This window comes from Brassica napus, unplaced genomic scaffold, assembly GCF_020379485.1.
Source record: "Brassica napus cultivar Da-Ae unplaced genomic scaffold, Da-Ae ScsIHWf_2572;HRSCAF=3319, whole genome shotgun sequence".
NCBI classification, from domain to species: Eukaryota; Viridiplantae; Streptophyta; class Magnoliopsida; order Brassicales; family Brassicaceae; genus Brassica; species Brassica napus.
The window spans coordinates 70,782-85,298 of record NW_026015882.1 but is presented as its reverse complement, the minus strand read 5'-3'; the positions used below and the strand labels follow the sequence as shown (position 1 = coordinate 85,298).

General features: G+C 33.9%; 3 protein-coding genes across 3 annotated transcripts; all 3 read left to right on the top strand.

Annotated features, from left to right (window-relative positions):
- Nucleotides 1–2,273: 2,273 nt before the first annotated feature.
- LOC106357485 (F-box protein DOR-like) lies at nt 2,274–6,149 on the top strand. The gene is made up of 3 exons (XM_048773629.1): nt 2,274–2,896; nt 3,587–4,729; nt 4,839–6,149. The coding sequence occupies exons 2-3, from the start codon at nt 3,616–3,618 to the stop codon at nt 4,868–4,870; spliced, it is 1,146 nt and encodes a 381-aa protein (XP_048629586.1). The 5' UTR covers nt 2,274–2,896; nt 3,587–3,615; the 3' UTR covers nt 4,871–6,149.
- A 2,609-nt stretch (nt 6,150–8,758) lies between these two features.
- LOC125601456 lies at nt 8,759–11,454 on the top strand. Its single transcript, XM_048773628.1, has 5 exons — nt 8,759–9,090; nt 9,225–9,663; nt 9,733–9,981; nt 10,250–10,669; nt 10,754–11,454. The coding sequence occupies exons 2-5, from the start codon at nt 9,225–9,227 to the stop codon at nt 10,975–10,977; spliced, it is 1,332 nt and encodes a 443-aa protein (XP_048629585.1). The 5' UTR covers nt 8,759–9,090; the 3' UTR covers nt 10,978–11,454.
- Nucleotides 11,455–11,758: 304 nt separating this feature from the next.
- On the top strand, nt 11,759–13,094 carry LOC125601461. Its single transcript, XM_048773636.1, has 2 exons — nt 11,759–12,247; nt 12,375–13,094. Exons 1-2 carry the CDS (start codon nt 11,759–11,761, stop codon nt 13,092–13,094), a joined length of 1,209 nt encoding a protein of 402 aa, XP_048629593.1.
- Nucleotides 13,095–14,517: the final 1,423 nt, after the last annotated feature.

Genomic DNA, 14,517 nt, shown 5'->3' with positions numbered 1-14,517 from the left:
TAGTTTTGCATTTGACTGGATTATTTTCAGAAGTTTGACTTTCCTGGACGACTTACATTTCAGTCGTCTCGTGAAAATTAAAATATCAATATTTTTTTTTAAAACTAGACGACTTACAATTAAGTCGTCATAGGTTAGTTTTTGCAATTGAAAAAAAAACTTCAATATTTAATTTATCTATAGACGACTTACATTCAGTCGTCCAAGATTTACGAGGTTTGACCAGAATCTCGGAATAAAATCATGGACGACATACATGTAAGTCGTCGGGCGGATGACTGAATTGTAAGTCGCCTGGGTATAATTAAATATTGAAGTTTTTTTTTCAATTGCAAAACTAACCTATAACGATTTAATTGTAAGTCGTATAGTGTTAATAAAGTATTGATATTTCAATTTTCACCAACCGACTGAAATGTAAGTCGTCCGGAAAGTCAAACTTCTGAAATAATCCAGTCAAATGCAAAACTAACCTATGACCACTGAAATGTAAGTTGTCTAGGTTCTTTGGAGATTTTTTTTGTAACCAAACAAAATCAGACGACTTAACTTTCAGTCGTCTCAGAAAACAGATTTCAAAGTCAATTGCAAAAATAATCTCTGCGTTGACCAGACGACTTCCAGGTAAGTCGTCTACTGCCAGACAACTTCCCATGTAAGTCGTCTGACGAACAGATCTGGAAAAAAAATCGATTTCATACCTTAAATTGGTGAGATAACTTCCTTAGCATACATAAGGCTTCTCCAAGCACACATAATCTCAAACGAAAGTGACCCACCCAGAATTGTTAGCTTCTATGACTTTATGAACCATAAAAAATGTAAAATCAAAATTTTGGGTCTTTTAAGCTCAATGTGGAGAGAAAGTGAAAGATATGTTGTGTTTAGTTCATAAGAATGGAAAAAGAAGAAGGGTAACTCGATTTTGGGAGCATTAAGAGCTTCAAATTGGTTGTTCATGGTGGTTAGAGTATTGATGACAGTGACAATCTTGTAATTACTTGAAGATGATGAGGGTGAGCGAGTAGAAATATCATTTTCGAAAAAAAAAAATTAATGGCATTTTCATGAATTATTTGAACTTGTAGGGTGAATAGGGTAAATTAATTTCCAACAAAAGGAAGTTAGTTTTGTGGTTGACTTTAAATTGTAGGTCGATTCTGCAAAAAAGCCATATTTCCTAACCATCTAAGGACCCTCTGTTTCTATACGCAAAGACAAATTGCAATGGATTTTGACAGCAGTATCTCAATGATAAAATTGAGGTAAATCGTCGTTATGAACGATTGTGTGTTGTGTATGAAATTTTTTGGTGATTCTACAAATTGTTCACGGATGATTTTTTGCATTGCTGCTTTTGAAATATTGTAGTTACTAGTTGATGTCCCGCATCTTGTGCGGATTAATGTATCTATACATCTAATAATTTTTAGTTTTAAAATTTATTTTTATAAATAATAATAACTAAATTAGATACAACTTTAAATTATTATAAATTATAAAACTTCAATATTCATATTGGTAATTAATGTATTAATTATGTTATTTTGTTTCATATTTTTATTTATGTGATTTAGATTTTGTATCAAAATCTTTTTTATAGTAATAACTAAATTAGAAAATTTTGTATTTAAAACTAACACATATTATATTGGGACTGAGACTGAAAAAAAAAATCATGTGGTGCTAAAAGGATTATAAAAATCACAAATATAAAATATTAACAAAATACCAATAGTTTAAGAGTGTTCAATCTGGTCAAATCGAATCTTTCAAAACTGAACCAAACCGAAATAAAGAAAATAGTCTGGATTTGGAAGTACCGAGGATGTTATTTTAAAAAAAACAACGTTATATGAATATGGTTCAGTATATTAAGGGATCAAACGGAATAAACAAAAGAAGCCGATTAATTTTGATATATTAGTATACTTATATATAAATTTTATTCATAATCTGTATTTGATCAATATTTTCGGTAAAAATCAGATAAATTGGCTATAATATTAGTCACTGAAATTATAAAATGAGAGAAAAGTAATGAAGATATTATCGGTAAATATTGTTAATATCTATTTATTAATTCCTAAATATCATGATAATTATATATTAAATATATATTTTAAAAATATTAGTCTATATATATCTGTAAAATAGGTTAATGTTTATTAATTATTTTAAATATCATGATAAATATATAGATATCAAAATAAATAAATTATACTTGCAATGCATGTATTACATTGTACTCTGTTATACACTGTATTCCAGTAAGTTGAAATATCAAAATGTCCATGAGAATAAAATTATTCTTGCTTAAATAAACTTGCAATCATTTTCCTCTAGTCAAATCTTAAAACAAAATTATTTAGCAACTAAACTAAAGCCGTTGACGGAATTAATACTTTTGAAGACTTTCAATCATTCCCTCTAGTCAATATCCGAAAAAATAACAAGTTAACTATAGTTTTCGACGGCTTTCGAGTATATAGCAACTCTATTATGATATTCAATATGTTTATATGTGTATCTAAGATCTTGTTGTGAGTGCAAACAAAGTCTCCTATTAGAAGTTTAGACAAAGTCTCCACCAACTCTGATTAATACAAGATTTTTGGGAAAGAGCCCAATAACAAAACCATGCGGTCTTACCTCTTAAGCCCAAAGTGGACAATATCGTACTAATCAGCTGATATAGGCTCGAGAAAACCCAACAGATCTGAATTTTGCAACATGATAATTTGTTAGATTTGTTTCCTTTGGTTAGGATTAGGTATGATCATTTATATGTGGTTCTGATTCTTTAAAGATATGTAAAAAACGCCGATGAAACAATTATTTTGATTCCGTGGCGACGGATTTTGCTTCTGCAACAAATTCTTGATTTTGCGTTGGTGTATAATGATTCTTCTTTCTCGATCTAACAATAACTCATTTATTATCATGACATTATAATTTTCTATGCGGTTTAGAAAACAATAGCCATTGGTTTTAGAAGGCTTAGGTCCTAGGCGCCGCCGCCTAGATCGGTTTTTAGAACACTGGTTTAGATCATATTTCTAGGCTCTTTTTTTTTTTTTTTTCAGTTTTTCCTTATGCATAGATATGGAAGAAGGCTTTGATGCATTTTCCTCTCTTTTAAGCCCTTTTGCTTGGTTCTGATGGGTGTTTGGTGTTTGTTAGCTCTTTTTGGTCTTTATATGATGGATACCAAGGGGTAACTATGTTTATGAAGGCTTAGCGCTTAGGCGACGCCATCTCGAACGCTTTTTAGAACACTGATTTAGATCATATTTCTAGGCTCTAGGGATTAGTTTTCAGTTGTTAGAAATTCTCATGCATGGATATGAAAGAAGGGTTTGATGCATTTTCCCTTCTGCTAAACCCTTTTGCTTGGTTCTGATTGGTGTTTGTTAGCTGTCTTTTTGGTCTTTATCTGATGGATACCAAGAGGTGACTATGTGTTTGTTCGAGTAGTTAGCAGTTGTGTGCTGCTTACAGTCAGATAAATACACATACATGCTGCAAATATATCTGTTTCTGAAACTTTTTTATGGGCTAACCAATTTTTTTTTTGTCGATGCAGAGCCTTAGCAACAAGAAACAAACAAAAAAATGGTCGAGACGCGAGCTCAGCATCGCAGGCGAGTGACATCACTGACATGGGATGACGTAGAATCTAAACAAGATGTCTTTCGTGACATCTTATCTCGACTCTCAGTAAGGTCTATCCGTTCAGTGAAAACGGTTAACAGATACTGGCGTGACTCAGTTAGGGACAAACATTTTGCTACGATACATCTCGCTCAATCGAGAAAGAAGCCCTCATACATAGCTTGTCCTAGAGTAAACAACGCTATGGAGCTGTATTTGTTGAAGCCAGGGGAGTTCAACTTTCGACACCACGCTACAGTTGATCCTCCGGGAAGAAACGCTGAGCACCACATGCTCATGATAGCATCGTTCAATGGATTAGTATGCTGCATCAACCAACTCTCTGATGAAAATGAAGAAGATTTCCAGATATGGATCTGCAATCCTTCTACTGAACAGACTCTGCTTCTTCCTCAGGGCAGACCATCGTTTTGGACTGAACCAAGCATCGGAGTTGCATATGGTCCTGACATGAGCGAGTACAAAATTTTCCGCATAGTCTCTGATGGTGAGAATGGAGCAGGTTTGCACATAGAGTGTGAGGTGTATTCTTCTAGCACGTGGAGGATCATCGGCGCTGTGCCTCATCTTCCAATGTATGTTTTTCTTATCCCACACAGATCCAGTCATGTCTTTGTAGGAGGAAAAATCTACTGGCTTGTTTCTTTGGAAGATCCTGGTATAATCCTCTACGTGGATATGGAAGAGAGATTCGGAGTTATGGAGCTGCCTTACTATTCACCAGACCTGCGTTACGAAGACAGGATAACAGTTACGACGTATCTGATAAACCTGGGAGGATCTCTGTCACTTGTAGTTCTACATGTGGATTACTTTGACATATGGGAGTGGAAAGAAGCTAGTTGGGTACTTGTAATCGAAGATTATTTGCCATTCATGAACTTTTCTGAAACTGTATTATTCCTGACGTCATCAGAGAAGGAGATCCTGTGTGTGACTGAGTGGCAATGGTGGACTTATCATGTGAATACTAGAAAGTGGGAAGAAAGGGGCGGGCCTCCTACTCAATTTACGAGTCCTGCTATGTTCCCCTTCACCGAAAGCCTTCTTCCATGTAAGCTCTCTTTGTCTGTAAATAGTCTATATATACATGTATGTACGATAGTATGTTTCCTTCTTCATTGCTCTCTAATACAATGTGATATGTTGTTTTATTGAGCCAGGCAATGGTGGGGTGAGGCTAGAAGGAAGGTGAAGAAGAGTATTTATCATTTCTGGCTTGCTGGTGGTGATGGACAAAGTCTTTGCGTGGTGGTGCTTGATTTATCTTGCAGAGGCTGTGTTTCTCACTGGATATTCTGTTTTTATTTTTCCGTTCTAAAACTTCTCATTTCGTTTAACGTTTCTGGTTTGCATCATGTCCTAAACTTTTGGTTTTGTACTTTGTGTTTTATCGTTTGTTTCGGTTTGTAAACCTTTATCAACAGTAATAAGCTTTGTTTCCGAACCAAGGTTTTCATCCTACGTTATAAAAAGAGCTATTTTAGAGACTTCTAAGATGTGCCACATAGGCAAAAAATTCCTGGCCAATCAATCTACCAGTTCATCTCAGACTGGACTGATATCCATGTCAATTATGAAGCCCAAACAATTTATTTGAATCCCAGTTAATACTGAAGTCAGCCCAATATCCATTTACGGTATATGATACCAAGAAACTAAAAAACTCATTCTATTTTATGAAATTACATGCTTTTGTTTAGTCTTTCGTCACAGTGACCGGAGGCGTGTTGAATCACCAAGCTTCTCACGCATCCTACTATTATGCTATTTCAATTGAGGTTCTTAGTGTTGTTCTAACTTATATTTAAAAATAATTTTTATTAAATGTTATAGATTTTATTATTATCTTAATAAAATTTAATATAGATTTGATATATATTATATCAAATTGTATAAAACTAATAAAAATGATATAAAATTGTATAATTATCAAACATTTGGCCTAAACAATATTTTTAAAATTTTGTAGATATATAAGAAACTAAATATCATATGATTAGATATTTAGATGTTTAAAATTTGCATATTTTAAAAAGCTTTAGTAATACAAATTGTATAATTATATAAAAATAATAATATTACTAAATCTGGAATGTTATATATGAATATATATTTATTTTATAGATGATGCATAAGATATTACCAACATTAAATAAAATTATCCGTCTCATGTTTATTTTTTTAATTGTAGAGATGACATGTAGAAAAATGCCCAAAATGATCCTAATACCCTAGATATATAGAAAATATAAAAATTTGAAATATAATACAATAATTATTTGTAGATCCAAACTGGTACGTTTAACTTTATGGGACAAGGAGACGTCTAATTTCAGGGAGTTAAATCCCATATCTACCAGAAAAAACCAAATCGTAATCATCACAAGTATCATTCTACGGTTACATGAAGGTAATAAACTAAACATAAAGTTTATGTCAAACTAAATGCTTACAAATATTTCACTTTTTCAAGGAAACTATCACTCATAACCACACCTGGATCGCGCTTCTACTTTGACAACGATATTGATATCATACAACGCTTCCAAAAGAGGAATAAATTGCTATCCTAAACCTCATAGCAAACGACACCAGTCAACTTTTTTAAAATTTACGTTACAGCTTTCTACGTCAATTAAATAGGCACACTCAAATATTATTTTCTCTTACGAATATTAAATTCATCAACATAATTTATTATTCAAACTTACTTTAGTTTATAAAAAAAATGATCATCGCTTCCAACGACTTCGCATTATAAAAGAAACAAAACTTAACTTACACTTTCAGAAACATCAAAACTCCCAATTTTAATTAAACTGTTCTTTAATTAAATATGTAATCCGCGCGAAGCGCGGACACGGGCTCTAGTTTATATAAAAAGGGAAGCGTTAGTGATTTGTCCAGGGCCCGGCTTACACAGGAAAACTTTTGCGACCGTCCCAAGTCCATTCTTCTATTTTTAATAGGTAAACAATTTTATTTAAATAAATACTTATAATAGTTTGACAAAAATATTTATCAGAAACATTTTTAAGAATATAAGAAAGAGTCTCTCTCTACAAACACATCCAGTAACTATCTGGAACAAAGGAGCTTATCATGCCGGTTCCTGCTTTCATTGTAATCAATTGAGGCACTTAGAATCGTTTGGCTATGCAAGAGTTTATTATGATTCTCTGCCGGCAGGAGGAACCTCTTCTTTGAGGCCTCAGATGGGAAGTGAAGGCCTTTCAAAATTTTCATTTACAGCATGGACACTAAATATGGGTTGGTCAGCCATGATATAAATAAATTACTAGAGTCTCATCAATCATGTTTGGAAGAAAAAAAAACTACTAGTAAAAAACCTGAATTTTTGGTCAGAAATTTTATAATTGAAGATTTTTAACCTTTTCCCATGATATAAATAATTTTTCAACATTTCAGAAAAAAATATTTTGAAGTTTAGGAAAAAGATCAAATGGATAATGGTAAATATCTTTTCAGTGTAGTACTTAACACTAACAATTTTTTTTTTTTTTGAAAAAAATAATAATATTTTTTGAAAGCAAAAATGCAAAAATCATCCACATGAACAAATATGGAGGACTGCCGACCTAACTCATAATTTTTCATAACTACAATTTCCATCACTCTCTGATCATGAGATACCCCAAGACTATCTGCTAAATCTATGACAATTTCTCAATGTGTCTTGAAAGTTGAAACAATAAAATCCTTACTTTACCCTACAAATTTCACCGAATCTTTCCTAACCATTTTTTCAAAAGAAAAAAAAAAAATATATATATATATATATGAACGATCGTGTTGTGTATGAATTTTTTTGGTGATTCTACAAATTGTTCGCGGATGATTTTTTGCATTACTGCTACTAACGTGTTCACACTATATTCATAAATGTGTTCACATTATATTTTTTTTTGATATAAAACTCACATATATAGTTTCAATAAAACATTGAATTTTTCGGTTCGAATAAAGATATATAATGAATAAAAAGGTAAACTATATATATTATTTTTATTGTTTACGGATAAAGTTGAGCAAAATATTCATAAATTTTGATTCGATTCGTTATCCGTTTTTATTGAACCAAAAAAATCTGGATATCCATAACTTTACGAAACAAATCAAATACTAAAATACAATATCCAAAAAAGAAGCAAATCATAAATACCAATATTTTTAGAAACAAACATCTAATTCAATCTGTTATATGCATATATATATACATATATGTAAATAATTATATATATACGTTATAATAATATTTTTATGAATTAAATTTAGGCCAAATTGGCCACAAAAACACGAAACAGAAGATTATTAGTAAAGCATGCAGAAACAACTTTTTTTAGGAAGTCGAATAGGAAGAAGCATGTGAATTTACATTCAAGTCCCGCGAAAAACGTGATGATATATATGTAGGCTATATCGGTATCGTAGGTAGGGAATATCTATGTTAGATATGATTGTCAGTTGTTGTCAGAAGAAAAGACAGTTTGTCTCACTTATACTCCCGCGCATCGGAGGTTTCGAAGCTTGATTTATGTGGAAATGAAGACAAATATATGTAAAAAACAACATTCAATTATTTATTCTTTTTGTCACGGATAGTATCTGTACAATAAAAGAAAATGTTTGGCTTATTCCCAAAAAGGATCTTCGTATCAAAAATGAAAAACATTTTCGTAGGAAGGCTTAAAGAGGAAAAAAACAATGGACATCAAAAGTACGTAGTATGGGCAATGAAACGTAATGTGGGTAGAATAATAACAAAAATTTTTGTAATGGGAGATTACAGTTCTGGTTAACTGGGAAACATGGTTACCAACGTGTTGAATTCATACGAACTAGCAAGGTTTAAGAATCATAAGATCGGTTCAATTAATCGAAAAGGACAATAAAATATCAATTTCAAAAGTGTGTAGGTGATGAATTAAAAATAAAGTCCAAAAAGTAATACCTTGTGCGTAAAACGTTTTGAACCGTGACAATATGATAGTGGAACATTTACCATACCGATTAATATTGCTTACTATTAATGAGATAAATTGTCTGACCATATCGGTTTTTACATGTTTGTCATTTAAATTATACAAACCGAAACATGTAAACCAATTTAACAATGCAATTGTTGCAAGGAACAATTCGAGAATGCTGTATATTAATATAATATTGCAGTTGTCAGAGATATTTTCGTAACCTATAATATAATCATGATGCCTATCACTAGGTAGCCGGTGCAGACTACACTTGCGTATTAGCTGGATATTGTGCAAGTAACTTCACCTTCTCCTCCAATAATTGCTATAAATACATGCTCCCAGATCAATATGGCGATATAAAGAATCATCACCAAATCCAGTTTTCTTTGTGCCATCCCGAAGATTGGCTTAAAATAAGGTAGCTAAATTTATAACTTTTTTAGGGTTTATCTTTTACTGATAAAGATAAAGTATTTGCTGCTTTAGATTATTTTAGATTTCCATACACAAGTATTTGACATTGACTGGAAATTTTTAAACGATTTTGTATAGATGGAAAGATTGGTGAAGCTCTCTTTAGGGCTTTGGACTAAAAATTCAAATGGAGATTGGTCGTTTGAGGTAACTTCTTCTTATCACGGTGAAGCCATCATAATCAACAACAACGAAACCTTTGATGGTCTGGTCGAGTTGATTCGTATAAGGTTAAATCTCGGGATACTAACTCCCGTTGCCTTGACTTATCAACTCCCTGACTGGATGATTGTCCCTGATGGTCCAAAAACGCTGCCGATCACCTTATCCTGTGACAAGGATGTTGAGATTCTGACAAGTGTAAGAGACTACATGTCTGAGGCGGTGCTCTACGTAACTAGTGCACCTGAACTAGTTGCAAGGTACGAGTTCTTGCGTCGATCGCCTTTCACTATAGGTGATACAACTTACCTCGAAGAGGGCGTATCAGAAGCCCAACATCGTCAAGCCATTCTTGGTTAGTCCATAATAATTATTAAAAATCAGATCAAAAGGGTTAACTGATTTTATATTTAATTTTTAATAGATTTGGTTGGAGGCCATCCGATCGTATGTAGCAAACACATATTGAAAATAATGTTCAATGAGCCACAACTCCTCATTGAATTTCGTGTTGCTCTTGAGATAGAAATGGTATATGGTCTGCCTAATGACAACGTCCAAGCAGAAGAGGCAACAGGGTTTCCACGGTTAACCGTCGACGATGTTGTAGCTATGGCAGAAGCCGGTACCATTTCACCGGAGGAAGAGTTCTACTACGCTGAAAATGAAAAAGGTATAGGAGACTTAATTTTCTTAACTAATAGTAGTACTAATTAAACCGTAATGACTAGTAATAGTATTTGTTTCTTCACTCATAAATATATAGAAGGTTAGAAAAGTGATATTAAAGTAATATATTGATTTATATATCAATGGTTTCACTTGTGACTGATAAACGTAATAGTGGAAATGGATACAAGAACATCCGGTTTATAAACCAAAATCTATTTTATTATATTTAATCTGTATAACAAATACTAATGTTTATAATTTATTCCTAGTGCTCTACGGTGAACCGATGAATATTGAGGAGTTGCAATATGAAATCCCAATTGGCCAACCAGCATCTCTTCTGAATCATTCAACCCCTCTACAAGTGGAGCCGCTAAATGTTTGGAGAGACATGACGGAGGAAGAGGAATACTGGGATGGAATAGCCGGTCATGAAAATGACTATGAAGTCTACTATGCACATTCAACCCACCCAACTGAAGGTGTGATTGGTTTGCCTCTTGCTCCAAATCGAAGAATCGCAGCCCCCCAACCAGCAATAATAATCATCATCGACGATGATGATGGCTCGACCACCGCTTCTTCAGACGGTTTGAACGAAAACAACATCATCACTTCTGCCCCTCCATCTGAAGTTATCGCAACAATTGCTATGGAACTATCAAACAATGGACCGAGTGTTATGGAAGGTAGAGTAAAAGAAAAAACATAGGGAATTTTTGAGAATCATAGTAATATTGAACTTAAGTTTTCTATTTTTGTCGATTGTGTAGGTGATATCTCTACAGTAGTGGGTAACATAAACCAAGCAGGATCTTCAGAATTTCCTATTGGCCCAACTCCAGAGGACAACTCCAACAAGGCAGAACCTACCCTTGATCTAACCCTTACTCTTGGAAATAAAGTACCAAGCAATGGAGATGTTCCCGTCGAATCTTTGAATGGCTCGTGCTCTGATCCGGATGAGGGCAGCGGTGTGTTTCGTCCCTTCTTTTAAGAACTGCATGTTTAAATCTATTAGAATAAATAAGTTGCCTCTTTTGTTGTGAAATAGTTGGCTCAAGAATATCGTATTTTGGCTTGTTTGAACACCACTGATGCAGAACTTATATGTTTGTGGAAGTTTGTAATGTGAAAATATGAACGTAAAATATGTTATCCTATTTTATATTTCTCAATTAGTAACTAACAAAGGCGGGAAATCCGAATATTGTAGGAAACGAAACAAATAATTCTGAGGAATTATATGTGAGAAATATTTTCAGAAATAGAGCTGATTTCAAACAACAAATGGCATCTTACGCATTGAGATGTAAATTCCGGTTTAAAAACTCACGTTCATCACCAGATGGGATGGTTCTTCAGTGCATAAGTTTAACATGCAATTGGAGGGTTTATGCAGTAAAACTGAAGAATGTTGAAAAATATGAAGTTCGAAAACTAAATTTGGACCATACATGTTCCGTCGACGAACGTGCAAGTATACAACAAAAAATTCAGTAAACCATACTAACCGAATCAGGCCAAGTGCGTAACAAATATATAACTTTCGAGTAAAGACAATATAGAAATAAAATATTAAATATGTCTTTCTAAGAACAAATTTTTTTTCAATTTTTCTTACATATGGTATCCTGAAAGAGTACAATAACTGAATAATAAAAAACCGTACCGCAGGATATGAAGATCACGCTACCCATACCGTCATTGGAGAGATAATAAAGACAAGATTTGCTGGCCAAGGTAGTGGACCACGGCCTAATGAGATTATCCAACTAATGCTAGGAGATCACGATATTAGGATTTCATATTGGAAGGCATGGAGGTCTCGTGAGGTTGCCCTCGACTATGCGAAAGGCTCATGTGCAACATCCTACAAATTGCTTCCGGATTATCTTCAGCGACTAGTAAGAGCAAATCCAGGGACTTTAGCCGAAATCCATACAATATACGATGCTGGAGTCGGTCATAGGTTCAAATACATGTTTTTAGCTCTTGGTGCCAGTATTGATGGATTCAGCCATATGCGTAATGTTATCATAATTGACGGAGCTCATTTGAGAGGGAAATATGCTGGTTGCTTACTAACCGCTTCAGCTCAGGATGGAAATTACCAGGTTTTCCCTATTGCGGTGGGAATTGTTGACGGTGAAAATGACAATGCATGGGAGTGGTTCCTAAAGATGCTTTTGCAATTCATTACAAACGAGGACAATGTTGTATTCATTTCAGACAGACACTCATCCATATACAAAGCAATTTCAAAGGTATACTTTATAATTTATATATAAATATGTCACGACATTAACTTCCTTACATAGAAAAAGCTGTTTTTTTAAAACATATTTATTGGTAACAAATAATAATATGAATTTGTATTGTATATGGTTGAAGGTGTATCCAGCAGCAAAGCATTGCGCTTGTATTTTACATCTGAAACGCAACATCCAAACTTATTTCAAAAACAAACATCTCGGTTACTTGGTGGGCAAGGCAGCCAGGGCCTTTCAACTCAGCGAATTTTACACAACCTTCAATGAAATTAAGAACATCAATCCTTCATGTGCTGAATACCTATTAGATATCGGTTTAGAGCACTGGGCCCGTGCTCATTGCTCCGGAAATCGGTACAACCTCATGACAAGCAATGTAGCAGAGACATGGAATTCTGTTCTTCGAAATGCAAGAGAGTATCCGATACTACATTTGGTCGAGTACATCCGTTCTAAACTGATGAAATGGTACGCAGAAAGACGTGATGTAACACAACATCCGAATCGTATGTTAACTCCACGTGTGACCAGTATTGTTGAAGAAAATTTTGAAATCAGCGGTGGGATGCTTGTTTGCCAGATTAACACTGGTGAGTTCGATGTAAAAGACAAAGACAGAATATCTTACCATGTTAACCTACACACCAAATCTTGCAGCTGTTTCTCATTTCAGACGCTCCTCATTCCTTGCCCCCATGCCATTGCGGCGGCAATCAAAGAGAAATCAAGTATTAAATCGCTGGTTTCCAATTTTTACACAATGGACACTCTAGTTGCTGCATATGCCGGGAATATATTGCCTATAAGCAGCGAGGTCAATCCAAGTATCGAAGGGACATAAGGTGAAAGTGAGTCCATCCAAATATGCCCACCCACAAGTCGTCGTCCACCAGGGAGACCTCGGAAAAGCCGGATATTGTCTACTGGAGAAATAAGGGTAAGCAGCTTACCTTCAACTATTCAAATAAAATGAAAGTCTTACACAATTTGTTTTCCGTAGATGAAGACTCCAAGGAAGAGACATGTGTGTAGCCGTTGTAAAGGTGTGGGTCATAACAAAGCCACATGCAAAGTGGCAATATAAAAAGAATGTGCATGAAGTTAAAGTTGGCTTATCTCGGATGATGAAGGTGTTTGATAAGAATAAAAGATTGTGAAATACTAAAAAACGTTAAACATGCTTTTGTAAAATATTTGTATCCATGATCGGTTAGAGGCAGGTTTGTACTTGTTCCCGAGATTATGAAATAAATAAAAGCCAATGTCTAAGTTTGAAATATATAAGTCGTTAAAGACTTCTATGTATAGTAACTGACTTACCCTTTGTTTCGTTCAAGTTGATAAGATGAAAACATAGATAAGAAAACCATCGGCTATTATAGCTAATAGACAATGACATATAGTGAATCATATCCAGTATATGGGAATTTAGTACGAAAGCCTAAGTTTTATAGCGAGCTTTGTAATATTATATGATATGTGAGACTAACTATATATTATAGCATAGCACAAATGTGTAGTATTCATCGTAACAAGTAACTTCCCAATCTATCGACCCAAATATTCATATTGGTGTGAATAATTGGTAATTGTTTAAAAGAGTTCTACACCTTAATAAGAATGGTATGTTTTCCGGTTTCCAATTAAACTAATACAACAACATGATATTACCATAATGAGTCCTATACTATAGACATGCACCAGTAATTTCATAGGTGACCAAATAATAGTGTCGTTCAAAACTGATGCATATTAAACGATATTCTATATTTTAGGACGGTCCTATATTAGTCGTATACTATAGAGTTGCAGTTCATATTCTGGTTTCATAAAATATATTACATTCCAAACTGACAATTAGTAAACACGATTTTCAAATATGTTACATAAATATTTCCAGCATACATTACATTAGAAATTTTAAACACACCAATAAAGAAACCACGAAATTTAGAAACTTAAGAACAACAACCAACATTTATTCAGATAACAAGATGAAAGGAAATACAACTTCATTCGCAAACCATAGTAGCATGCTTATTCTTCCGAAAGTGTTTCAGACACATTCACCACCTCAACTTCTACCCTTGTGACCCAGAGGGAGAAGATCCCGAACCTAACCAAATATAGTGTTAGCCAGTTATTAAAAAACCAAACTTACAAATTAATATTAACATATAAAATGTTTTTAACCTTCAGCTTCTGTAGCCATGGAGGGCAAACCTTGCGCACCTCTTTCTTCGGATTTTGCCTTCTCAATTTCT

Bases quoted from the DNA above. Each gene is read 5' to 3' on its own strand.
- LOC106357485 (XM_048773629.1), top strand. From the start codon at position 3,616: ATGGTCGAGACGCGAGCTCAGCATCGCAGGCGAGTGACATCACTGACA. The intron at 4,730-4,838 runs GTAAGCTCTCTT...TTATTGAGCCAG, and splicing joins CACCGAAAGCCTTCTTCCAT to GCAATGGTGGGGTGAGGCTA.
- LOC125601456 (XM_048773628.1), top strand. From the start codon at position 9,225: ATGGAAAGATTGGTGAAGCTCTCTTTAGGGCTTTGGACTAAAAATTCA. The intron at 9,982-10,249 runs GTATAGGAGACT...ATTTATTCCTAG, and splicing joins CTACGCTGAAAATGAAAAAG to TGCTCTACGGTGAACCGATG. The intron at 10,670-10,753 runs GTAGAGTAAAAG...TCGATTGTGTAG, and splicing joins TGGACCGAGTGTTATGGAAG to GTGATATCTCTACAGTAGTG.
- LOC125601461 (XM_048773636.1), top strand. From the start codon at position 11,759: ATGCTAGGAGATCACGATATTAGGATTTCATATTGGAAGGCATGGAGG. The intron at 12,248-12,374 runs GTATACTTTATA...ATATGGTTGAAG, and splicing joins TATACAAAGCAATTTCAAAG to GTGTATCCAGCAGCAAAGCA.